At 34.1% G+C, this 26,305-nt stretch overlaps 1 protein-coding gene across 3 annotated transcripts in view; it reads right to left on the bottom strand.

Annotated features, from left to right (window-relative positions):
* Positions 1-12,568: 12,568 nt before the first annotated feature.
* The window catches only part of VEGFC (vascular endothelial growth factor C), a 76,967-nt gene continuing 63,230 nt past the window's right edge, over positions 12,569-26,305 (bottom strand). For all 3 annotated transcript variants that reach the window (XM_027898411.1, XM_027898413.1, XM_027898412.1), the window contains exons 4-7: positions 23,519-23,670; positions 20,178-20,287; positions 19,586-19,916; positions 12,569-15,872 (exon numbers count right to left, since the gene is read on the bottom strand). In XM_027898411.1, coding sequence (XP_027754212.1) covers positions 15,758-15,872; positions 19,586-19,916; positions 20,178-20,287; positions 23,519-23,670 — 708 coding nt within the window. In that variant the 3' untranslated portion in view covers positions 12,569-15,757. The remainder of the gene's footprint in view (positions 15,873-19,585; positions 19,917-20,177; positions 20,288-23,518; positions 23,671-26,305) is intronic.

Here is a 26,305-nt window from a genome sequence, read left to right as displayed (position 1 = left end):
AAAATTAGCAACAGTAAGGGCAGATGAATAGATGCTCAGAGTGTTACAAAGTCTATAATTTCTTTATATTTTTAAACTTTTCTGTTCAAGAATTATGTAAGTGTGGGTGGTCTACACCTTAACATGTGAGAATCTGATAAAGACTATCTTGAGGGAACTTATAAAACTCTTCTGTTTTCTTTTTCTTGTTTGTGTTTTCAGTCTACATTATATATACATATATATATATTATCTTAAACATGATGTTTTGTAAGTGCAGATTGATAGTTTAAATAGTGGGGTAGAATTGGAGATATTTTGCTCCTTTATGTAGAAAAAAGCCTCAAGATATTAAAAAAGGAAGATGATAATTTATCAGAAGGAGACAAAGAAGAATATTTCTAGATATTCTTGGGTTCTGTGAATGTTATATTGTCAACAGTTCATGGAGTCTTTTATAAATATTTGATTGTAAAAATAAAATCAGAAATTAAAAAGTTATATTGAAGAGCAAAGGAGAGAATGATAGACTTCAAGTTAACCATAAAATCAGAGCCTGGCAGTAGCAGCAAAATATAAAGACATTTATAGATGCTTTGAAGGGTACCATGATTACATTGCAGATAATAAAATACAGGAGGTTCTAAGCACTGAGGTTGGTATTAGACGGCATGCAAATAAGAATGAAAAAATCAATTAATTCTATGTTTAAAAAAGATCCCTTAGGTGGCCAATGTACCATATAGGAGGAAAATATATAATCTGTTTAAAAAAAATAAGGCAAATTGTTGTAAAGCAAAGAGAGGTATCCTTATGTTGTGGATCAACCTCCAAGTCTAGAATGTGATGGTATACACCACTTCAGAGGTACAAACAGTTTCATGCAGAGTGGTGTTCTGGATGATGTAAGCAGACCAATTCTATAACTGGATATTAAACTAGTATTTTCTAGGACTAAATAGGCGAAGAAGCAACATTCTTAGGTTTCCAGCTGAAAATAGCTAGATACAAGTTAATCCCCAGTGATAGAAAACAGTCATTACAAAACAGCAGGTACATGTTCCTCTGAGCAGAAAGAGGAGAGGTAAAGAGGAGAAAAACCGTGTAAGAACTCACAAATGAAATCATATAGGAGCTTTGGTTGACTTCAAATTCTCCTGACTGGTGGACATTGTGCGTATTTCATGTGTTTCTTCATTTGATAACAATTGTGATAGGTTAAGGGTGAGGGATTTTTTTTTAATCAACTATTTTTTACTTATATGAAGATTATATGTATGCATATATATGTATACAGTTAATAGTGTATTTAAGTCCTCTCAAAATCTCACATACTGATCAGAGAGAAAGCATCCCTTATTCATTAGCACCAAGTTTGCAGTCCTCGGGAGCCAAACACGCTACAAACAGTTAGTGATTTGTTTAAGTGACTCTGTTTCTTCTGAATAACTTGATGCCCTTCATAAAATTTGTCATGCAAATACGACGCTCCAGTACATGCATTGGAGCTGAAATATATTTACTTAATTAGAAACAATGTATAAATAATCCAATTTGCAAAGATGTAAGTCTAGCTCAATATAAACACTGAAGGAAGGGATAAAGTATTTGTTGTGAAATATACATTTGCATGGAGCTGGGAAAAATTACCTGAACCCTCCAAAATGCTGCATTAAGTTGCTGATCTTTGAAGAACAGTGTTCTTGAGCACTGGTCTATGCTTTGTGGCCATGTAGCTCTCCATAGAAACAAAGTGTCCAACTCGTACAAGAGTTGAAATCCCATTTCGGAAAGTTACGCTTGATCAGTTCAGAACCTAAATGTCATTCAAAATGGAAAGTAACACTGAAATTTGTGCACATTTAAAAATGATACTGTCAGCCCAGTCCCTGAAGAACAATGGACAGTTGACATAGCTTTCAAAGACAATAGAAGGAAATGCCTTTGAGGGAACCGTTAAAGAAAAGCCTTTTAAAATAGCCATTAAGTCTTTTTTGACTCTGCCTTCAGTTCTGCCACATGATGACAGTATCTCAGAACGTGACTGTTATGGTGTTGTTGAGGAGTATCGTGTGTGAATATTGAGCAAGGCTATGGTGTAACTTTAGACTGCAAGGGAGCATGAAGAATTACTTCTTCATGAAGTCACAGAGGGGAAGAGGGCAACTCTAGTCCATTTTCCTACGGCTCCCAGTAAGAATGACGTAAAATGAAATATTTGCCTTGAGACTTTGTTTCAAAGGAAGTCAGCTGTGGGGTAAGAATATGCCTACACAGAGCAACCCATATAGTAAATAGCCACTCCGGTTAACGCCATTCTGCTGTTGGCATGAGTCTATGTCATCTGCAGGTAACTTCTTCACATTGCTGTTTAGTGACACTACCTTGAATCAGTAGGTAGCTGAAAACAGAATTTAGTTCACAGGTAAAATGGTAATTTATGTAAGTTTTGAAAAGTATCTTCAACTAAATTAAAAAAAAAAAAAGCTTTTTTCAGGACTGAACAGCATTTCTTATCAGTCTGTGTGTGATCAGTATTGCCACATACAGCCTTTTGGCCGTAATTTTTGTAATTCCTTCCTCCTCTCTACAGGGAGGCTTTAAATAATAACTGCACTTACTGTCTTTACTCAGTAGAATATGTACAAGCAAAGTTTGAGAGATTTATCATGTTTAATTTCTTCCCTCTGACTAGCTTTTTGAGATTCTTTTCTTCTCAAAGAACATTTTGCTACAAACCAAAGAAGGGAACTTGATGTTTAGGAAGCATATGAAATTCACTTATTGCAAATAAATGCGTGTGGTTGTTTGACCCTGGCTGGACACCAGGTGCTGCTTTATCTCTCCCTTTCTGAGTTGGACGGTGGAGAGAAAATATAACAGAAAGCTCATGGGTCGAGATAAGAGCAGGGAGAGATCACTTAGCAGTTACCATCATGGAGAAAACAGACTTGACTTGGGAAATTAATTTAAAACCAGTCAAATCAGTGTAGGATAATGAGAAATAAAACATGTAAGACTGGTCATAAGTAGGGTTATAATTTCGGTGAAACCAGCCTGATGGTTGAATTCACATGTGGATATCAATATTTTGAGTATGTCCATGGGCTGAAAAGGAGAGGGGGGAAATAATATTTCTGATAACACATGCAACATCTTTAGATTCTGGCCTTTGAAAATCATTTCTAGACTTGCTTCTAGATAGTAATTCAAAAGAATACTCTACCTGAAAGAAATGAATATCAAACAGTATATAATTTATCTTATGATAGTAGCTCAAATGCTTAATTTCATTAACTACATTTTAGACAACATTCCTTACTTGCTGGTTTATCTGAAAGGATGGTGGATCCTCTGGAAGGATGAACTTCAGTTCCTCCTTTCAAATGTATATCACAAGTCTTCTTGGTTAAATGTGCTGCTCCTTTTCTTGCAGTGACTGCATCCTTTGAGGTAATTCTTCCTGCTCTTCTCATTTTATCTACTGCTGGGATTTTTATATTCTTTTGGCGGCTTATCCAACATCTATCACATAGTATGTATGAGGTATAAAGAAGAGCCAAGATGATACACGTTTTAGAGAAACAGTAGCATAACACATGGCTCCTATTTCCATTTAAAAAATATATTCACTTTCATAATTTAATTATAAATTAAATTCTAAGGGTAAGATATTGCCTCAGAAGAGATTTATTTAAATACTTACATTAGTGATCTGATTCTGTAACTGTCTTCAGAAGCTGCTTAATTAAACAAATGCTTTTTATCTTATTCTTAGTTTAAAAATTGTCAGAATATGTATTTTATTTTAAAGGTCAGCACTTGGGTAGTTTCCTTCTTGATGTTGAGGGGAGGGAAAAAGAGGAACAAAGATCACTGCTTGGGTACTTTGCCTTGCTTTGAATGGAAAGAAAAACCCAAACAAACCATAAAGTCTTAACAATCATTTTGCTTTCATCACATCTTAAAAGGCTTATGCAAAGCCTTCCTCCTTTGCGAAGACAAGCAGGACTTTTTGCTTTATGATGATTGTCTTAGAGCAATTAAAACGAGGGAAAATGAGTTTAGCAGCTGTCAAAATTAGTGCAACTCCAGGGACTAATAAAAAGAAAAACTGTAATGTTGACACATCAAATAACATCCTCGGGATGTGGGACAACACCTAATGTGCGTTTTGTCTGACCTGTTGTATCCGTGTGTGGCAGCCCTTGTGTACAGTCATTAACTTGAAGAGGGACATTATGCTTAGGTTTCAAAATTGTATATATGACTTAAAGGAGAATAAATATTATACTGTAAGTCTGGGGGATCAAAACATAGTCTGAATTTTTGGAGAGCTGCAATGCAGTGCTGATGCATGCTTAAATTCCCCTTATTACAATATGTGTATGCAAATGTTATTTCTTCAGTGTGTGGATGTAGATATGTCTAATAATGCTTATATTTATAAAATATTTATTTGGTTTATGATAAAATCCAATACATATATACATATGTATTTAATATACAGCAAAAAATCGTAAGATTAAATATGTATTCTTCAAAATTATTTCCAGATGCTAAAACAGATAAAAATATCAGTAGAAAATATAAGTATGAAAGCAAAAGGATGTTTTAAGAGAATTTTGTTTACAATATATACTGATTTAATCACCTTGAACTAAGTAAGTCAAGGACTTGAATGAAGAAAATAATCGTAATTCTAAATGCAAAACACCCCAAAACCCTCATCCTTGAAAGAAAGGTCTCCAGCCTTATCTGGATGAATAGTGACCTGAGAAAGAACCTCTTCCCTCCTGCCCTAAGCACAGCATGAAAGAGAGCTTTATCTTCTTGTAGGTCAAAGAAAGTAGGAAGAGGTTAGAATTGCCAGAAGTTAAGCTGAAGTGATGTTTGCAAGGAAATTAAAACAAATAAACAAAAAGATCCTTTAGATATATAAATGAGAAAAAAAAATCTGTTTGCATTAGGTAACCTGTATTGGCCCCAAATAAGAGTAGTATTTTGATTCAGTTTTTAAAACTTCCTTAATGATGGTAAAAAAGCTCAGTATGTAAAATAATCTAAATGGATTATGGGTGGAAATTGGATAGGTGCTCTCATGAGTTTTGACATTTCAATCTGGTAGCAACTACTGAGAAAATGGGATGAGAAGTAAAAGAAGTAGAATAAAGTAAAATTTGCATTTTTCAATTATGTATCTTCCTAAAGCAATGTAACCTTTGATAAGACACCTGATCACATTAGCAGAATTAGAAGTTATTTTTTAATGTCCCTAACTCGGTTCAAGTATAAAGCATACACCTTCCGTGCCGGTTGTGGTCACTGTAGTTTGTGTTTTGAAATAAACACTCCAAACTTGCTGTGGACCAGTGGAGTGTTTTATGGCTTGTTTTGTGCTTTTTTTTGTGTTTGCAGTGCTGGGTTAATGGTTGTACTTGATGACATTAGAAATCTTTTCCAGCCTAAATAATTCTGTATACAGATATATAAACAGCAAGCCTTGCCTTTACTACCACGACCCGATGTCTCCTAAATGTCATTCTGGGACTATTAATGGATGCAAAATAATAGCAAATGACTTCTGGCTTGCAGGAACTAATCAATGAGGCTTGGAGGGGAATTAAAGTTTGTGTTACGAATGCATTGTAAACACTCGTTATTAATAGAAGTTATTGCACTGACTACATTGAGAAACTCTTGTTCTCCAGAGAGCTTGGAGAAAATCTGCTTTCCAAAGGCAGAATTTAACTTCTGTTTCAAGTGGCACTGTGGAAGAGAGCCAACAGCTCTGAACTACTATTGCTTTTTCACAAGCAACTGGAGACAAATTTTATTAGACCATTTTTCCCCATGAGATATTAGCTGCTCTTGACCAACTGTATTCAGAGAAGGGAGAGGCTAGAAGACTGGCCAACAAAAACTTTTGTAGTATTTAACTAAGGGCTGGGATGCCTGCAATTTTTTTAACTTTTATTTTTGACAAGTAGTATTTGCCTGTCAGTGTGTAAGTACCTCACAAGAGAGAAAAAGTGATCACCTCCTGTATGTGATTAGCAGTCAACTTGTTCCTTTACATCGCCCAAAATTATAATTCCTGCCATGGCGAAGAAATGCACTTTGTCCTCCTAAAATAACTTTGATAGTTTACGTATGTTTTGGTGAGACTGACCCTCCCACTTGGTGATGCTTCATATATGTCCTAACCCTTAGAACTCCTGTGTGTCCATCCTAATGTATACCCTCCTGCAGCATTTTAGCACTAGGAAATTTTAGCACTAGCCTAATCGAAATCTCCCTGTGCTCTTCTGCTTAAGCCATCTTTTTTCCAAATTCTGCAAGAGTCATTTCAGAAGGCTGCTTTTTGTGGGTGGCAGTGGATGCAGGAGGAGTATGTCTGGCATGCCATTACAAGTGTGACTCTCCAAAGCTCTCTACCTTCAGTACAGAGCAAAACTGACTCTCATAACTCATTTAGTGCTGCTTGTGGCATGCTTTTTTATAGAGGAAACTGAGCATAGATTAGAAGTAGTTCAGCACAGCTCTGGCTAGACAAAGAACAAACACTGATGCATGGAGCAGGTGAAGCAGTAGAAGAGCTGTTGGGAGTCTTCAAGGAGGGTCTGAAAAATTTTGAAAATCTGTAAAGCAGGTTTACAGTGTCCTGAATTCTAGCTGTTTTCTACATGTACACAGTAGTTGCATATTTAGTGAAAAGAATATTATCTTTTTTCTCCAAAGTGAAACACTCCAGAATTATCCCTAATTTTATATAGCAATATACACCATATAACCTAAAGCTTGGCATACTCAGAGCCAGTGCTAGTAGTGTGCTGCAGTTTGCCTGTTGAGGGATTTGTGTTGTAAACATGATGAACCCTTACTCTTGAGAATATTTTATCATATTCTTTGTCATATTTACTTGTCTACTGATCAACCTGGACAACACAATTTGCAGATTTTTAACAGTGTTTAATTCCTGAGGTATCTTTATCTATATATTTTTCAACATCTGAGGACTTAGATTCAAGTGCTCTATTCAGCAGAAGTTAGGGTTTAAATGTAACTTTGACTTGGAGATAAAGCCTGCTGTTTGGGTGGTTTTGGTCTCTATTGTGCTCATACTTGCATTTTTGTACTCTTCTTGTAAATAAGAATTAGCTTTTTTTTTTTTTTTTTTCCTGCTGAATATCTGCTTGTCACGGAAAAGATTCCTGAAAGGTAGTTACAGGTTATATTTGCTTTATGAATATTTTAGTTTGGGTTATATATTCAGAACAAAGAAACAAAAATGAAAGAGAAAACTGCTTGTATTAGGTACTTTCATTCTAAATGCAATTTTTATTTCAGAAGAGAAAATGGTCTGAAACTTTTGCAAAAGAAAATAATTACTTATATTTGAACATTTTCTGTGTAAATATACTCCTTACAGGTTTAAGGAAATGAATTTCATTAATGTTTGGCATATTAGATGCATAATCCCATAGAGTTCAAAGTCTTGTTTTACACTTCAGCACTGGGAATCAGGATTTCCCAACACAATGCAGTCAGAAAAAATGAATTAGCACTGACGCAGAGCTCATGACCTCTATGGCGCCAAGGGGCTACATTTAGCCAATTTCCTGCAAGGATGTAGTTCAAGGAAAGTTTCTCACTGATGCCTAATGTAATTTATATGAACACATTTACCTTTTTCTTTTAACTTTTATGGGAGTTACTTTAAAAAAAAAAATCCATTTTTAATAGTTACTTGAATACCATTCCCTTGTTGAAAATAAGATTTAATTCCATTGCCTTTCTATATGCCTTGTATGACTGCTAAGTCCAGTGTTTTGTTATTTCAATAGACTTCAAACATGTCATAAATAAATTTCCACTGGGTTGGCACTTCCTTTTTGCTTCCTGATGTAGGAATTGATTGTTCTTTGCAAGTCTCTCGGGATTTTATGAGCTTTCTTAGAATGACTGACTTGACCACAAATTCAACCATCATAATTTTCAGAAACCATTCACACAGAAGAGCCAATAGAGGCAATTTTTAGAAGAACAGCAAGTGCTACATACTGTATGAGATCAAATGCCTTCTCAGGTGTAACAGGAGACACAGACAATGATGGAATTTATTCAAGATGTTGTTATTTGTGGGATTAGAGTCAGTTGCAGCGAAGGTTGTTAATATGAAAGTTGTATAACCTACTATTCTAAGAGTAAGTTTTTCTCACAAGGGGTGTCTTTGTATGTGCATAAAAAGAAGCTCATTTGGGAACCTGGTTAAGTTATGGCTCTTGGCAACGGGAAGATTTTTGTAAGCGACTCATGGATCATCATGTTTCATTTGAAAAATCAAGATGTATACTTCCTTTTCTTACATGTCAAAACATGCCACTGGCATAGTCATCCACTTAGGAATAAGTGGTTACTTGACTACTTCGCAAAGGTGATAGTAATGAATGGAGTATAGCATCACATAATTTTCCTATGTTCCTACTACAGAAAAAAATGTTGCGGGCTTTGATCCAAAGTCATAATTTTTTCCTGTTTTCATACAGCAGTTTTACAGTTTTACCATGCTGTAGAAAGATGGCTGGCATTATATATCCTATATAAGCAACTACTATACAAGTTTGTACTTGGGGAGTAAACGAGTTCAGAAATATTTGTACAGACTGTCATTTGCTAGAATTTAGGTACCCCTCACAGTGATTATAAAGTCAGTTGTGGATCTAATCCCTTGTATATTTTTCCTTTATGTGTCCTTTCATTTTACTCTTAACAGATTCTTCAGTGATAAGGAAGTTTTAAGTACTGAATGGTGAGTATGCTTAAGGCCTAATTATATTTTGGTATGGCATTTCACTGTGTTGCAAACTCATGGCAGGAACAATACAGCAAAGACCACAATTTGGTCTAAATTATCTTTTTAAAAACTTCCTGAATCTTATATAAACAGTTTTGCTGTCAGTGGAAGTTGTTTCAAATGCACTTAATCTTAATTAATGCATCATAAATGGTGGGATATTTAATTTTCTTTGTCTTATTCTTTAAGTCCTTTTTCATGAGCCATGCTTTGAGCATGCAGTGTTGCTTGTTCTCTTGGAAAGATAACAAGAATTCTAGTAGCTATCTGATGCTTCATTTTACATGAAAACAGGAACAAACTTCCTGTTAAAAAGGATGATGTCTTCTAAAGCTACTGAGTTCTAACAGCTATAGTTACCTATCTCGTAAATATAAGAAGTTTTCAGGTAAAACATTCCTGAGTATATGTAGTTCTTCCCTCCTTCAGTAATCAATGATGTTAGAACAACCTGTAAAGAACAAAACTGCTTGATGACATTCACCTGGCCTTGCTACTCTGAAGACTGATCACAGAGTGATCCCATTAAAATGAATAATACCATTTAAATCAGAAGAAAGAATCAGTGATGTCAGCAACAAGCCTCTGCCTGCAGACATAATGGTTTTGACTTGCCTTTAGCTGCCATCTTCTTGATAGTCTTCTCAGAGGCCAAGATACCTATGTACTTATGTATTTATTTACTTATTTTTGCTTTTCTGATTATTGATTTTTCTTCCTGGCAATTTGAGAAGTCCCCTAATACAAAATATCTTCATTCTAAGCTACAGGCAGCTCCAAGAAGCTGATAAAGGGGTAAGTCAAGAAGCCAGAATCTGTCAGCACTGGTGGCTGCAGCTGCATGCCCAGTTTGAAACCGCTTATAGAGACTGTGCTGGTTTAGCAAACTGGGTACAAAATTCTGCAGGACCTAACTGCTTACAGAGTGAATCACTGAAATGGGAAAGGTGAAGTTTTATTCACCTGATGGTTGTTTATCATTGTTAGAGTCAGAAAAATAAAAACAGTTATTTTGGAACTATTTTTCAAATTAAGTTACAGTTAAAGAATATAAGATACACTTCCCATATGTTTTAAAGAAAAATGAAAAAAACTCAATAAAAGGAAATGTTAAATGGCAGATCTTTGACAGATAAAGACTTGTGATTGCAAAATCTGAATGTTTTTAACTTGGTACATTGTAAAACTAATGCAGTTATTTACTGAATTAACAGATAAGCTTCTACCACTTGGATTCTTCAAAGTGTAACTTACTTTTGAGTATTAATCTTTAAAAAAATACAGATTTTTTTTTTTTTTTATATATACTTGTGCAATATTAAAACATGACTGCACAGTGTTCTTGCAGATAAACATAGGAGTGTGCTGTCAGACAGGTTTATAGTTCCTTGACAGATGGGACATATGTATTTAATATGTATTTGAAAACTCACTCTCTTATTTTTGGAAGTTACCTTTGATAAAAGCTTAATCTCTACATATAGCATATATTTGTATTTTGTTCATAGTTTGGAAATGAAATTACATGTTAATACTACATCTTTCTCTAGTGGATGTAAGTGACCTGATTTAGCCTCAGAAATATATTTTAGTGGCTTGTGGTTTTTTTTGGTGTTTTTGTGTGTGTGTGTGTTGGGTTTTTTTGTTTTGGTTTGGTTTTTGAGCTTACCTTAATTTTACTTGAGTTTAATTCAAGCTAAGCTTCCAGGCAGTGTTTGCTGATACATTTAGAGATTATTTTTTGCTGAAGGCAATACAAGTCCAAAGTATTTTAGTGCCTCAGTTACAGGTCATTCACTGTATTTTAGAATAAGTATCTCTTAAATGGTTTATAAAAACTGATTGGAGCAACTGAAACCAATATGGTATCTACTCAGATGTTAAACCTTGGACTACACTGAGCCTAAAGTGTTCTGTGACTTGGTAGGGCTCTGCATCCAAACGTAGGCTGGTGAAAAGCACATCCACCGTATGAAGGCAACCTGAGCTTAAAAATGCTTTCTATCCTTAAAAATGGCATTATCCTTCTAGGAAGGATCCTGTAACCCCACTTCATCTTTCACAGTGCTGTAAAGCATGGAGGAATGTACATCTGTGCTAAGGAAGAACACAGAACTCAGGGGTTTTGTGATATGTTTAAAAAGTCTCCTTATCGGCCCTTGAGCCTTAGATTTTTTTTCTCTCATAGCATAAATGACTCGTGAAAATAAACTCAATTACAAAGCTGAATTTAGTTCTAAAATGCCGTGCTGGACATTGTTGAGGACCTGGTGAGTGCACTGTTAGACAGTAAGGATAGTATCCAGCATCCAGCAAAATTAAAGCTTGGGGTTTTTTACAGGGAGAGTGATATTATTCACTGTCTTTTATGTTTCAAGTGTAATATGCTACGGTGATTTATACATCTGTTATTTCTTTTGCAAGTTTGCTCTGGGGAGGTTTCAATTGCAGTAATTTTTATTATTATTATTTGCTTGGACAGATTGGATTTGCAAACTTGAAATGTCAAGTTTCAGACTTCTTTTTAACACTCGCCTTCATGTACGTGTAGTGAAGAGAATCAGTATGCATCTTAAACCAGATTAATCCCTATGTTGGCATGGTTATTTTAAAGTAGAGAGAAGAAAGAGGTCTTAATGATAATAGAGAGGAAAGCAATGCTATTTTTAGTGAGAGATTGGATATAAAAGGGAAAGGGACGGATTAGAGTTAACAGTTGTATGTGAGAAAAGCTGACAGGGAGATACAGATAATAGTATGGGGAGACAGAGATATGGTCCAGAAATGTAAGAGAAGTAATTTAAGTTGAGAAAGGGGACAAAGGGGAAGAGTTCAGTGACCACATATAACTGATTGCAAATGTAGAAAAATGATAAAAAATTTGCTGAAACTCAGCAAATTTAGGAATAGATACAGTACCTTTACCCAGGAGAAATATCTGAATATAAAAAATGGAATTCTTATGACAGAGTCTTGCTCAGAAGAAAAGGGAATAAATGGTAATACACAATTAATAGAGATTTCTGTAGTTGTTCTCCAGAAGTAGAAAGGTTTACACAAAAGAGCAAAGCATTGTGTTTTAAGATTTTTTTTTTTTTTCTAGAAGTTGCTATGGTTCGTATTTCAATAATTCTCAAGATGAAGTAAGGTCCCTGATTCATAGCTTCAAACTACAAATAAAATAAAAAATTTTTAATTATAAATTATTGAAATATTAGAAACTTTTATTGTAAAATTGGTGACTTCTTAATGCTTTCTAATGTTCACATTTCATTACAACATTTGCACATGAAAATAAATGAGTCCAGATAAGTATTCTATAAAAATGTTTTATCTATCCAGAGCTTGTAAGAACTCTAATGTTATCTAGAGTCTTAAACCAGTATTAACTGATTTAATTTTATTAGTTCTTATTAGCTAGTAGTATTAATTAATTTTAAATAATTAAATACCTGGTCCATTTGATCTTATTATTTCATCACTCAATCAGAAGGTTGTCCTGTGTTTTTTCCCAGAAGGTTTATCTGCAATGCAAAATGAAAAGAGAAAAAGAACAAAAGGAAGCTATTAAATAAATTATCAACTATTACTTTCATTTTTTTCAAGAAAGTAAAGATCCTATAATATTAAGAATTATTACTAAATTGTATTTTCTAAATTGAAAATTTCTGAAAATTCTGATTTGGCCACTTTTAAACTTTTGCACTTAACAGCAACCTTTTGTACCTCCAAATAAGGCAAAATTAAATAATATTTTATAAATTATATAATCTTTAAAGAATAAATTCTTACATTAAATATAAAATTAATAATATTTAAAAGAACACAGTCTATTCCTCAGGATAATCTCTTGATGAGTTTACATAAATGATTCCATTCCTGTCTTTTGGCATAGATGTGATAACTGGTTATACTTCAAAAAAAATCACATGCTAAAATTCAAGGGCATCTGGATTTGTCACTGAGATCTAAAGACTGAAAATGAGAATACTGAAAGCAACCCTAACACTAAGCCTTTCAAGATGATACAGTACATATGCAAGATTTCAGGCTGGTCTTTCAAATAGAACTAAGAGAACTGATTTACTATCAACTTGTTCAACATGAATTAAACAAACATGTCGGCAGACTAACAACACTCATACTGTAAACAGTACGTCCTTCTGGACATACAGGTAGAGAGGGCTTACTCTGCATAATTTATGGTCTCCATACAGTACAATATTGAAAGAGTACAGAAACTGTTGTAAATTCCTGATGAAATGCAAGCATAAGTCTGTTTACCATTAAATGTGATTTACTGCAGTTACATGTGTTCTTCCTCTCCCACCCACCTTGTAATTTTTGTGCAAGGTATAGGGGTTTTAAACAAATAACAATAAAAGCTTTTTACTCAGAATTAGTGCAGAATAACTTGTATAAAGAATTATCATCTATCTTGTTAGACTTCTTTTAAGCTGTATAGCCTATTTTTAGATATTTTAAGAAGAGTAAATTAAGATATAAAGATGAAACTTTCAAGACCATAATCAAATAACACATCAAACCTGAAAATAATGTAGACCTATCAGCTACTTTATATAATATATGCAAGGAAGACCTCTTATACAGATTACTTTGTGACACTATGGAGATAAGCAGAATCACATTTTATCACATAGAATGAGAAGTCGGTATCCAATACTAATGATACTAATTATGATGTCTGTGTTCTTATACATAATGCATTTTTAAAACATTATTATCACGGAAAGTAGAATTGGAAAGCCTGATCCTCAGAAAATGTCATCAACCGCTTGCATGTATTATTGTGTTCATCTTTATAACTTTGAGAATGGTTAATTAGTCACTTTGCTCAGATATAAACTTGATTTGTAGTAACTTTTACAAGTTAGGAATTTACTTTTTGTAAATCCTAGTTTTACTTAGTGATTAGCATAACTTATGTTCAGAAGTTTTCAGTATTTCCTGGTTTGAGATCTGGTTTGTTCTTCCCCCCAATTCCTCTCCTGTTTGAGCTGGGATAGAAATTTTAAATCTTATTTGGGGAACTTTACCTACAGTATTTCTTCTCAAGTCTTCATAAAAGTTTGCTCTTTAATTGATTTCTTAAGGTATTTTATCCTTCCTTCAAGTAGCTGACATATATAAGTAGATGCCTGGATTTTTACCAGTACTAAATTGAAGTTTGATCATTAGGCTCTTGCTATTATGTTGACCTTGCCAATTTAGACACTGATGATCTGCATAACTACAAATCCAACTGATGGGAATTGTGGGTTGCTATACCAGCTTAAGTTGTATATCAGTGTTAATTGTCATCCAAAGTTCAATCTGAAGCAAGACAGTAATAAGGACATTCCTCAGTATTTGCATGCCTAAACTTCACTCTGTTACCCTATTTGGATAACAAATAGCCATCCTCTGAGGAAGAGCAATGAGCATCCTAGGCATACAGTGGGAAGTGCTGTTTCTCATACTGTTAGAGTGCCTCAGCCCATGATGGGAACTGAGTAATTCCAAGCAACTTTCACTCCTTTAAGGAACTATGATATCCAAATATTCAAGAACCTAGAAAAGCCACTCCTGCTGACCAACCTTCTAGGATATAATACTACTTCATTAATAACTCTTTTACAAACAGCTGCTTAGAACCAGCACTGATGTCTACAATTACTTTTACAGATCTGACCACTCCTTTCACAAAAATCTTGCTTTGCAGCTTTTCTGCACCAAATAAAGTTTCCATATTTTAACAATTTCTGTTATATTTTAATTTTGAATAGATTACTCTTCCCATGCAAGTTAAAAATCTTACTCTTTTTTAGAATTGCAGATACTTGATTTTACATTTTCTTAAAAAAAGAGAATTTTTTAATGTAGAGACTATGTCAATTCACACCAGATTGATAGAAGTCCCTTCATCTTCCCATTGGAATATGAATTGCGGTTTTTTTCCCTTCAAAATGTTTTTGCATACACATACATTGATCAAGATATCAAACTGGCTATATGAAAGAGTAAAGCGCATCAAAGCATTTTGAATGATTTAGCTGTAGAATTTTCACTCTAGCTTGTTGTACTAAACAAAAGGCAGTGTTGTTATTTCCACTTTAATACTAGCAACCTTGAATAGACATTATTTTATGTTATTCCTTAGGAATATTAACAAAAATAAAATTAAAGGTGAATATATTGGAATGAGAATAGTTGCTGCTGTGCTTTAAACACAGTCCTTATCCTTAGGCAATGTACAGGATCTCTAATGTTTTCATTAGTTATTAATTGTACTCGCTTTGCTAGTTTCATTCTAGAGACAGAAATATCAATGGGTCATGAAAACCCCAGTATAGCTGTTTCTATTAAAATGACATACACAAAAGGTATGAGACAATGTCTGTAGTCTTCCTTTAATAAAAGTGCTTTCTCTTAATCACCTTTTCCTCTGTTAAGAATCCTGAAAAAAAAAGTGAATCCAAGTTCCTTTTTAGCCAGATGATTAAACATTCTCACTATTATATAATACAATTTCCATTTTATTTTAAACGTACTTTGCATGATATAAAAATATTGATCACAGTGAGCTTTAACAATTGTTACTGCTATAAACAGAAATGCTGCACGATGGTTTTAGTGGAAATAAATTATATAGTCATTATCTCTTAAAAAAAATCACAAGAAGGAGAACCTAGGCTGTTTGGTCATTGGCAGAAAATAAGTCCTTATTGCGTTCTTTACAAAACATGAACCCCAGTTATCTTCTACATTTGCTTTCCACGTCTTGAGAAAAGCACAAGTCTGTCTTTGAATGCCCCACAGGGTCTCTGGTGAACATTTAATTCCAAATATTAGCAAAGTTCCTGTTCTTCTTTTGTTCTAATGGAAAAATGTACACCAACATAGCAAGTAGTGATCTCTTCACTAATTCAGAAGTGGTCTTTTCCAATATGTGGGTACACAGCGGCATACTTCTTCACTAAAGTAAAATCCAGCATCACAGCGTTTCGTTCGGACTGTACACGGTGGTCTGTAACAGCTAAAGGAATGAAAAAAATGGGCATTAATATAATATGATCATTTATATTTGCTTGGAGTAGAAAGCTGCATGCCTTTATATTGCATTCTGAAGAAAAATCAGAGCCTATTTATCATGTTTCTGATAAATACTACTGGAAATGAACAGAATTAGTACCTACTTCATTAAAATAAGTTTGACAGAAACAGAGTATTGAACCACAAATCACATGTACCTAAGAGGCAGTAGAATTTTTCTTCCACCAATTCCTTGACTAAAAAAGAGAACTTATACAAAGATAGTATCTGTGGTTGTCCCTGAACCCTTCCTTTTCCTATTTTATTTTTCTATTAAAACAAGAACTTGACCTAACATAACCCTACAATAACAATGCTGAATACTTTCTGGTGTATAATGGAGACAAAGTACAAGTCTGGGTTTTTTTTTTCCGACACTGGCAATGAGTCAAAAGACAAAAGTATATATATTGAATTTCATCACAGTTATACTTAAAACTTGTACTTAAATAAGTTGCTGATAAGTTAGAATGCTGATGCTTGTTTTGGATACCAAGTTACTACTTCACAATAATTTGTTTATGATATGAGGTCTGCATTACAATTACATTAATTCACACCAGCTAGTTCAACCAATGAATCTGGCTATGAGGAAAACAGTAAGGAATGAGGAAGATTGCAAACATGATATTTATTAACTAGTCACATCTTGTTCAGTGTTTTCAATGTCATTTATCATGGATTATTTCACCGATGTGGTCTCTGTAATTAAGGGAGTAACATTACTTTGTGCCACTTAGTATGGATACTTGAAATCAGTGTAGCAGCTCATGGGACTCTCTTGAAGCTCTATTCATCTTTTCCCCAAAAAGTCTGGAAATGGTGGTAAAAGGCAACCAAATGGTTTGCAAAAGGATCTAACTGTGAGCAAACAGGCAGCCAGCAGTAGGTTTGTTCCGGGAAAAAGGTACTCCATAGATATGCAAGGGATAGAAAACACTGAACTCACCTTTTTGCCTATCTCTGTCATGAAAGTTTAGACCACTTCATGTACTGAATGACAGTAAAATGAAATAAGATAAGAAGAAAAAGAGGCAAAGCCAAACTCTTCCACCCACCTATGATTGTGCACAATGTAAAGCAGTCACACAGTCATTAAGTATGAGGAGTACAGTTTGTTTAGAATTCATGCCTCCTTGTGAACTTCAACTTACAGAGAAGAGTGCTATATAGCATCTCTCCCATGTGATTTTATGTCCAGCGGCAGTTAAGGTCAGGTTACCATGGTCTTATCCTTATTTGGGACGTTTCAGCTGAGCAAAAGTCCCTATCCTCCTCTAAAATGCTTTGCAGCTAAAGTGCCTAGTTATCTGGCCCTACCAATACTGACCAAAAATAAATTTTTGAGGTGATAGAACAGGGTGAATAGCAGTGGAGTCATTGTAACTACATAAACGTGGTTTCCTTAGGAAACTGCTGAACAATAGACCTGGTCTTTCAAAAGATTTGGGTTGAATGCTGTTTACGGGGTGTTTTCATGTGACAGATGTCTGCTTTGATGAGGATAATCTCAGCATGCTGGAACTAAGATGGATGTTCAGTCACTATACATAGTTCTGGGCAAGTCAGAGGCAACTTTCTCTTTACAGTCAGTGATTTTTTGCTGCAGAATGCCCAGATTGTCATTGGGGCAGTCTTAACAACACCACAGATGAAATAAGGAGAAATGCTACTTCTAGAGCTGCTAACAGCATCATCAACTTAAAACTCAGTATGTTTTTCTTTCTTTTTTTCCTCTTTTTATCTTTCATCCTGTGCTTTGTAGATGACTTTGTATTCCTTTCCTCTGAAGCAGGGCATAAAACTAGGGGTAGAAGCATTTTAGATACAGTGCTTAGAAGTACTGCTGCTTCAAAACCAGAAGCTACAAGGATTACTTCTCTCTACAGGGAGCTGTCTAAGCCACAGCTGCAGGATTCTGCTCCTGTCTAGGGCTCAGGTATCTTGCATGAAGCTATAGAGTGGTACCTCTATTTGTGTGGTCTCATAACAGCAAGGGATCTTTCAAAGACAAAGAGGATGTTACAGAATTTTTATTCCTTTTTGAGTTAGCATAGGTTTCTCACGTTTTGGCTCTGTCCAGCACAACCTAAGTTCTTTCTTAAGTAGAATAGATTGCATCTTCTGTTTTCCTTGACAGTGCTAACATCTACAGGACTATTGGTTGCAGACATATAGAGTAACACCATATACAAATATTTCCTTCAGCACACAAACTGCTTGGAAAAGAGAAACAGCTAAAAGCATCTCGTATCACATTGTCCTCAGAAGTGAGAAAGCGATTCAAACTCTACTATATTCAATGATAACATAACAGAGAAAAGCTGAACTCAATTTCCTCTTTTGAATACTAAGTCTTAAAAAACTCAGATATTTATTATGGTATTTCTTAGCTTCTTAAATGCCTCACTTCTCCAGTTATGAATGTTCTCTTAAAATGCACATGGTTTATATTTGTTGCTGGAAGTGCACACTAGAGTAGTGCCAAGACTTTGCAACATGTAAAGCTTATGTAATCAGGTTGAATCCTTTTCCTCTGCAAACATAAAATTTAAATGAGTTGAATGATAGAGAATTAAAAATTTCTGATGTTTAACAACTCAAATATTTCAGTCAAAAGGCCAAATGGAGAAAAATAGGTAATGCCCATTTCTATTAATATTTTCCCCTATTTTAGTGACTTCAATAGGTGTCATTCCTAATACTAGACATTTTTTCATTAAGATGAACTAATGTATATGTGGCAATATATTTATTCCAACTAATTACATGTTATATTAAAAGTTATATAAGGTTTATTTTTGATAAGCAACATATTACTAGATATTTAAATGTCCCAATTTGCTATTTTGCATTTCCAGTGCCTGAAAAGTTATTTGCCACTGATATAATAGAAATAATTCACCCTTTTTAACAAATAAGTGATCTTTCTGCTCCAAATTGCAGTTTCTGGTTTAAGAAATTCACAAGAGAACTGACTTTACCAGAGAAATTTCCTCACATAATATACAAAGCAGAACTAACACTGCTTGTTTCTCAGAACCTAAAGTCATCCACATTTTTATATAGACTGCTAATGCTATGGGTGTGGAAGGAAAAGGTCCTGTGATATATAAAGAAATTGCAGAGTTTTCTTCCTGACTAAATCCCATTTTAAATGACGAATGCAGGCAGTCTGTTTTATAGCTACATATGTCTACTTTTCACAGAAATCACGCAGAGCTGGGTGATTCTAAAATTTACGAAGTGAAAATGAATGATGGTATCTCCAGAACTAAGGTCTGAAATCTAACTAGGAATATTTGACTTATTTGAATATTTGAGTTACGTAAATTGAAATCTTCAGTTCTTGGGAAAAATAGTAGGACTTTAAATAATATAGAAGAAAAGAAGTTTGAACTTACAGTTCATTTTTGTGACAAGGAAAAAAAATCACATGTAGTAGTAGCAAGAGTACAAGAAACTAAATATGCTTTAAAATACTTATGACTTGTAGTTACCTTTTAAGAGTTTATAAATGTCATAAAAGATAAAACTGAACTGAAGACAGGCTTACTGTTTAGTTAAGACTACAAAGCAATTCAACCTACAGCTAATGTCACAAGGCAGAATTTTATGCCTTAAACACAATGAAAGAACTAAAGACAGAGTTTTTACCTGCATGTCTGGTGATGGAACCTTTTTCCTTTTAAGAAGCATTTATTGGGAGATTCTATACATTCACAGACGCATTTTGCAGGATTTAGAGGTTGATGCTTAGGACAGGTCTTTTTACATAGACACTGGCACTTTTCTGCATCAAATTCCTTGTTGGGCCCACAGGAAGCGGGGATAATTTTGTTTTTGCACATACACTGACATGATGATCTGTCTAATTCTTTGTGAGGTCCACAGCTTGAGGGCCTCACGCCTCCTTTGCAGACACATTGACAGGTTTCTTCATCCAGCTCTTTGTTTGGTCCACAAATATGGAATCCTTCAGATGTATCTAGAAATACAGCAGAGACGTTGCACTATTACCAGAATTTTGTGTCTATCCACTCACCTAGTTTTATGTGAAGAAATGACAACAAATCCATATCTTTAAGATGTTTCAAGAATAAGTATACATCAAAAGACAGTAATATTATAAATAATATTATGAATACAGAAGAAGACACAACTAATGACTTCTTCTTTGTTTTTAATTTCTCCTTTAGTTGAATCAAAATGTAGAGCTACATTCAATCTTATCAGAAAAAGTGCTTACCAGAATCTCCAAGGTGAGAAGAGAAAGCGAAATCATGCTGGGACAAACATCTGCAAATTTGATTATTCCAAATATGATTTTTTGGACAGGTCTTGTTTGCCACATGACACCTGTGAAATTTAATATGTTGTTCATTTACTACCATAAGAATTCAAGAGGAAAAATAATAGTTTTTAGGTGTTGATTGCTTTAGTTTCTCTCCCCTACAAACATCTTTCTAAGAGTGTCACCTCATTCATAATCTTATTTTTCACTCCTATCAACTCTGTAACTAATTAAGGATCTCCCCCACACAGGAATCTCCAACCATTTGTGGAAGTAACCACCTCACATTTCAAGTTTCAGTTATAACTTCTAGAAGCTGATATTTGTACTTTGTTAATGTAGTTTGGAAACAGATCTAACCATCTAGAAAATAGAAAAGTATAAAAAACATATCAAATACTGCATATTGGTAAAAACATTTTTTATGTTGCTTCATGAAGTACAAAAATATTCCACACATAAGATGCCAAAAGACAGCAGATAATAGTTTCTGAATGAATGCTGTAGACAAAGCTTTGATTTAAAAATACAATCAGTTTATCAGATTTTTTTCCCCTTTATGTGAAAGTTGTCATTAACTGACACTTTCTCATTCATCACTCAGATTCTGGGCAGGATTCTTGAACCTAAAGATATAGACATCAGCAGTGTCTTCACTGCTTCAGCAAAGACTTTTATTTCTAAAGTGAAGAGACTTCAGCAAAGTCTCTTCACTTTCGAAATAAAAGACAATAAACAAGTTAACACCTTCTCAGCAGCCAAGGTAATTACAGCCAAAAAAAGCAAAAAATCCAAGCAGCAGCTGTTGCCTTTTTAAAGACTGAGTGAACTGAGCTAGCACAGATAGAACATTTAAGTGTATTATCCCATTTTCCTTGCTTGCAATTGCTTTATCACTAGAGCTGACACTACAACTTTGAACATGTCAAGCCTAACTTCATTTATGCAGGCTGTGTCATTTATTCATTGTTTCTGTAGTATTTCTAAAATCTGTTAAGGCAACACATATATTGCACATTTGATGAACTTTTCTTTCCCCTGAGCACCATTACTCATGCATTCAAAAATGCAGGTTCTGGGACATTCTTCTGTGATCATCATTCAAGTACACCACTCCCCTCCAACACATTAAACTACTCTGATTGTAAAGGCTGCTGTAGTTTAACATCACCCTGCGTTGCCTCATGTTTTATCAAACTGGTGTTTTCTGATTTTATTGCAGTAATGTTCTCACTCTTGCTTCCTCACATTTCCTTTAGCCTGCCTTCTGATTCTGCTTGAGAAATAGTAAAGAAAATTTACAGACATATTACTCTATGCTGTTAAAAAAAAATAAAAATAAAAGAACAAAAAAACCCCCAAACTCACACCTGGAGCAGCCTGGCTCTAACTGTGAGTGTTTAAAACTAATTACAGAAGGAAAACAAGGTGACAGTATGAAGAAAACACCAAGTGCATGTGAATTCATGAACAGACAATGTTGATAGAAAGGCCAAATTACCAGAACTTGAACAGAAATAAATGAATTTCAGTATCAGGGTTGGAGACACTCAGCAAAAGGAATGGAGCTGCTTGTTTACAAGTCTACTCTGGTTTCTAGTACACACAATTGGCTGAAAATTTAAAACGAAATTTTAGAAAAGCTCATGAGGGCTAAAAAAAAATAATCAGATGCAAAACCACTTCGCAGAAAATGTCATCACCTCTTTTCAAATTATCATCCATTCAACTGAAAAAAAAATGTTGAGAAAGGTTATTGTAGAGACTTGATCTGAATTACATATCTTGAAGTCCTCTTTGTTTCTCCCTGCCTCTTATCACCAAACTTCTAAAATAGGGTGACAATTTCGTAATTCAGGTGCACGTCTTGATGACATTTCATATAAATGGAGTAGAGTACTACTTATGAAACCATTAATCCAGGAGGCATTCTGAAACACTGGCTAATATCAACTGACATGCCTCCATTCCCCAAGTACTTAGAAACAGCTACTAGTTTTCAGAAGCGGGAAAAGAAAGGAAAAAAGTGGGAGAATAGGCAAAGACCTAGACCTTAACTCTCAGGATAAAGTCATGCAGAAAACATATTTTATATAAAAAAGATAAACTGTTTGTATTATATTTTAGATGTGGTCTCTCTGTTCTTTCTACTGTATGCCTGTGCATCTCAGTATAATCCAGCCTTGAATTCTTATTAAGTCCCAAGGGTTACTACCCTAAAACCAGAGACCGTACTCTTAGACTTTTCAGTTATACATAAGAAAGTAATTTATATATTTCTGTTAAAATGAGCATGTACATAAATACATGCACACGTGCAGATCTGCCACTGTGACAAGAGTGTAGATTTCCAAGTTTTGACCTAAAGATAGCTTCACTAACATTCAAACCTATAAATCAAAATGTTAAGGAAAAAATAATAAGCTGAAAAGAAATACTTCGGTAAATAATTAAAAAACACTAAAGGGATTCTGAAACCCACCCAGGAAACCACCAGGAACATGCAAATATCTTTCCTTTCTAGAATCTAGAAGCACTCAACTTAGTATTTTATGGGTTTTTTTTCTGTTTTATTGAACAAAGCCATAGATTCTAAACACAGAGACAGTACTGAACACTAGAGAAGGCCTGTATATATTCTGATCTAGATGAAGCACCTTTGTTGAAGCACGATTCTTTACTTACAGAACAGACAGGCGCGTCTGCTGTTCAAAGTCTTGTATTTGTACACCCACTTCCCTCAACTACAGGTAGCTGTTTCCTGGCTAAAATAACTCTTGCACTGGTAATTATAACAGCTCTTAACCTGGAAACACTGAGTGGCGGGCAACAGTCAGCATAATTTGACTTTACTATTGACTCTTGGTTTTGCGTTTTGTTTTATTTGTTTGTTGTTTTTTTTTTAATAATCTGTTCATTATGCAATTAAAAAAACTATTCATAGATTTATTTCCTAATATATTTATAATCCACTGCTAATGATCTATGTTTTGATGAACAAATTAAATGATTTGTATTCAAATAGAATACAATCTGAGTTTAACTGGAACATGTCAGAAAACACCTAGACTTAAGCTAAGTATTTTTCCCTGTGGTTTCACTCAGTTTAACATCTCTGGAAAGTTTGCACTAGTCATTCACCTTATTAAAAATGTCTACAATTAATTCCAATTCAGCTTCTATTAACTGGTCCTTCCTTAAAGCAACTATTAGTCTATCGTATATTTTTGGCCTCCTAAATACATGTACATCATGCAATCATCACTCAGGAAAGGGAAGAAAAGTCTCATACTTACTGAGTTTGTGTTGCTGGCAAGGAACGTCTTATGATAGAATGAACTTGTCTGTAAACATCCAGCTTGGACATGCATCGGCAGGACGTGTGATTGGCAAAACTCACAGTTACGGGTTTGGGGCCGTGAGAAAGAGGCACTGTGATCTCAAACAACTGTGAAAGGGAAAACAAAGCAAAAAACCTTTCATATAGATCAGTAATAGTCCAACTAAAACTAATGTAAGGACATACCAAAAAAAAAAAACCTATGAGGAAATTAAGTTCATTTTTCTGTGGTCTTCCACCATTCAGTTGCACATTCATATATACTGCTAAATAATTATTAAGTGCAAAGTTAATACAATAGCTATGGTACGACAATAAACATTTTTAGGATTAAACTCTTACATGCCTGCTTGCTTACTATAACATTTAACATAAAAGTGTAAAATGTAAAAAGAATTCAGTTTTCTAGAAGACGATTTAAAAAAAGGCAATCTTTTAAAAAAATTGAAAATTAAACATTTGGAAGGTACTTCAAAAAGCTGAAAACCAAAAATAATATAAAAAAACCAGTTAAGTTACAACCTAATACATCAGTAATACAATTAAAAGAGCTTGTGTAAAAGAGGAACATATTGGACTTAGATAAAACCATTTTTGGTTCAATAACTTTAGAACTGCAGAATACTGTATTTTTAAATTTTTTTAGTATTTGTATCATTGCAAATTATATGCCTACCGTAACGGAATATATATTTAACTATTAATTTGTTTCCAAGGTATTAAGAAATAACCACTGCTGATAAAATAATCATTTATGTGAATTCATAAAATCCTAAATTTACTGGGAAATACATTTCAACTGGTAAAAGGACAACTTCAGTAATACCTTGTGGTAAAACTTAACATACGATAACAGACAAACACTGAGACTCATTACAGTTTTCAATTCAGGACATCTACTTTATCAAATTGAGTAGGTTCACTGTAAGACTCAAATCTCAAGCCTGAAAAGTTAGGATAAATATATTAGGTCAAAGTCTTAAAAACTATTTTTGTAGTGTTCTAAATAGGACAACAGCTGCATTGCTCATTTTAGGTGTTTAGTCATTCTTCTAAATATTTTTAAGAACATTTCTGCATGTTCTGGGGACTTAATAACCTTTAAAAACATGGTCATTATTTATTATTCCAGTTTGGGTTTATAAGACTGTATAACAAGACTTTAATTTTTAGCTGAGATCTATTTGAGATGCTCTTTTATAATCAATAACTTTATACATGGCATATGGGCAGCATGCAAATGTAATTAAATACTGGTAAGTTTAAATGCTTCAAAATATGAAATACATCTACATAATGCAAGTGACAAATATGCAGGTGCAGCATTATGGGATGTATTCACCAAGTAAAAGGCCCCTTGTGCAGCCAACAACAAAGCTCATACTATTCATATCTTAAACGATGCAACTTAAATTGTATAAAGCATCATCAACTCTAATAGATATTATCTATTTTACAAAACAGATTTTGACATCATTTAGTGACTGATTCTTGAAAAATGTTTAAAACTGGAGTGTCACCATACAAGAACTGAAACGGCCAAACTATTACATCTGCATTTTATTCTGTTACAGAATATTACAATGCTATTATTTTTTCTGAAAAAACGTACCACATACCTTATATAGTTTTAAATGTTGGGTTTTTTTCCCTCACTAGACTCTAAAAATGCTAACTGGTACGTATTTACTTCTGTAGAAGGAAAGCAAAAAGAGAAAACAGTTTCCTGCATATTTCAAATACTGATGAAAAAAACTATCCATCTAAGGTACTACCATGAAAAGAACTTCTATTATTAGAAAGACTTCTAGACAAAGCATATTAATACCTGTATTCTTGTTCCATCTGCAAAATAAGTAACACTTCTTAAAATTTTGGTCTTGAGTCACTTTTAAGATAAAGGCAGAAGTCCCTGTCTAGTTTAAAGTTTAGTACTGATAAAATCAATGCCAAATTATCACCAGACATACTTCTAGGTAGAAAGAGACTTTCTAATCATGTTTTTATTATATTTATAATCCTTTTTGCTTTTCAAACCAATATTGGATCCATTACCCTTACCTATTACAAAATTTCCTCTAAAATAATGACAAAAGGCATTCTTATCAAGATGCCTCACGCAAGAAGAGCAAGAAACATGACACAGAACTACCATTTTCATACTAATATGCTTTATGTACCTACTATTTTTTTTAAAAATATCCAAGTATTTGAAGGCCATCATGGATTTTGTTCTAATGCACAAACTAGGAAATTGGAAAGGAGGAAGGTGGTGGTGTAGATAAAGAGACAGAAAGGACCGTGTTTATGAAAAATAGCTTTCCTTTCTGCATACAGTACACATTGGAGAAAAATACATGCTGAGTTCTTTGAGTACGTTTTTAAGTACTGATCTTTAATCAGATTTCAAAACTCACCTACATACAAGGCTTCTACCTTTCTTGAAACAAGTTGTGCTTTCTGAAGGACAGCATAGCTACTGAGACCTCTGAGAATCTGGAGTGTTAAGAAGCTACAGATGCAAAACCTTTTATTATATTTAATACCTTCTAATAAAACCAATTCTTAGAAGACACGTATGAATTGAAGGACAGAAGAGAGAGTATGCAATTAATTACAATACCACACATGTAAAGAGGATCTTGTTTTTCTTGCTCTTATGACAGCTTCTTCTTTAGACTAGAAGGACTTGGTGCTTCGCTTTCCAGAAAAACTGTTTATTGTTATACAAAGTATTTCTTTG

Source organism: Empidonax traillii, unplaced genomic scaffold (assembly GCF_003031625.1).
Source record: "Empidonax traillii isolate 1590-97213 ecotype Southwest subspecies unplaced genomic scaffold, ASM303162v1 scaffold595:size452941, whole genome shotgun sequence".
NCBI lineage: Eukaryota > Metazoa > Chordata > Aves > Passeriformes > Tyrannidae > Empidonax > Empidonax traillii.
Note: the sequence above shows the minus strand (reverse complement) of the source record. Positions and strands in the feature narration are given on the sequence as shown.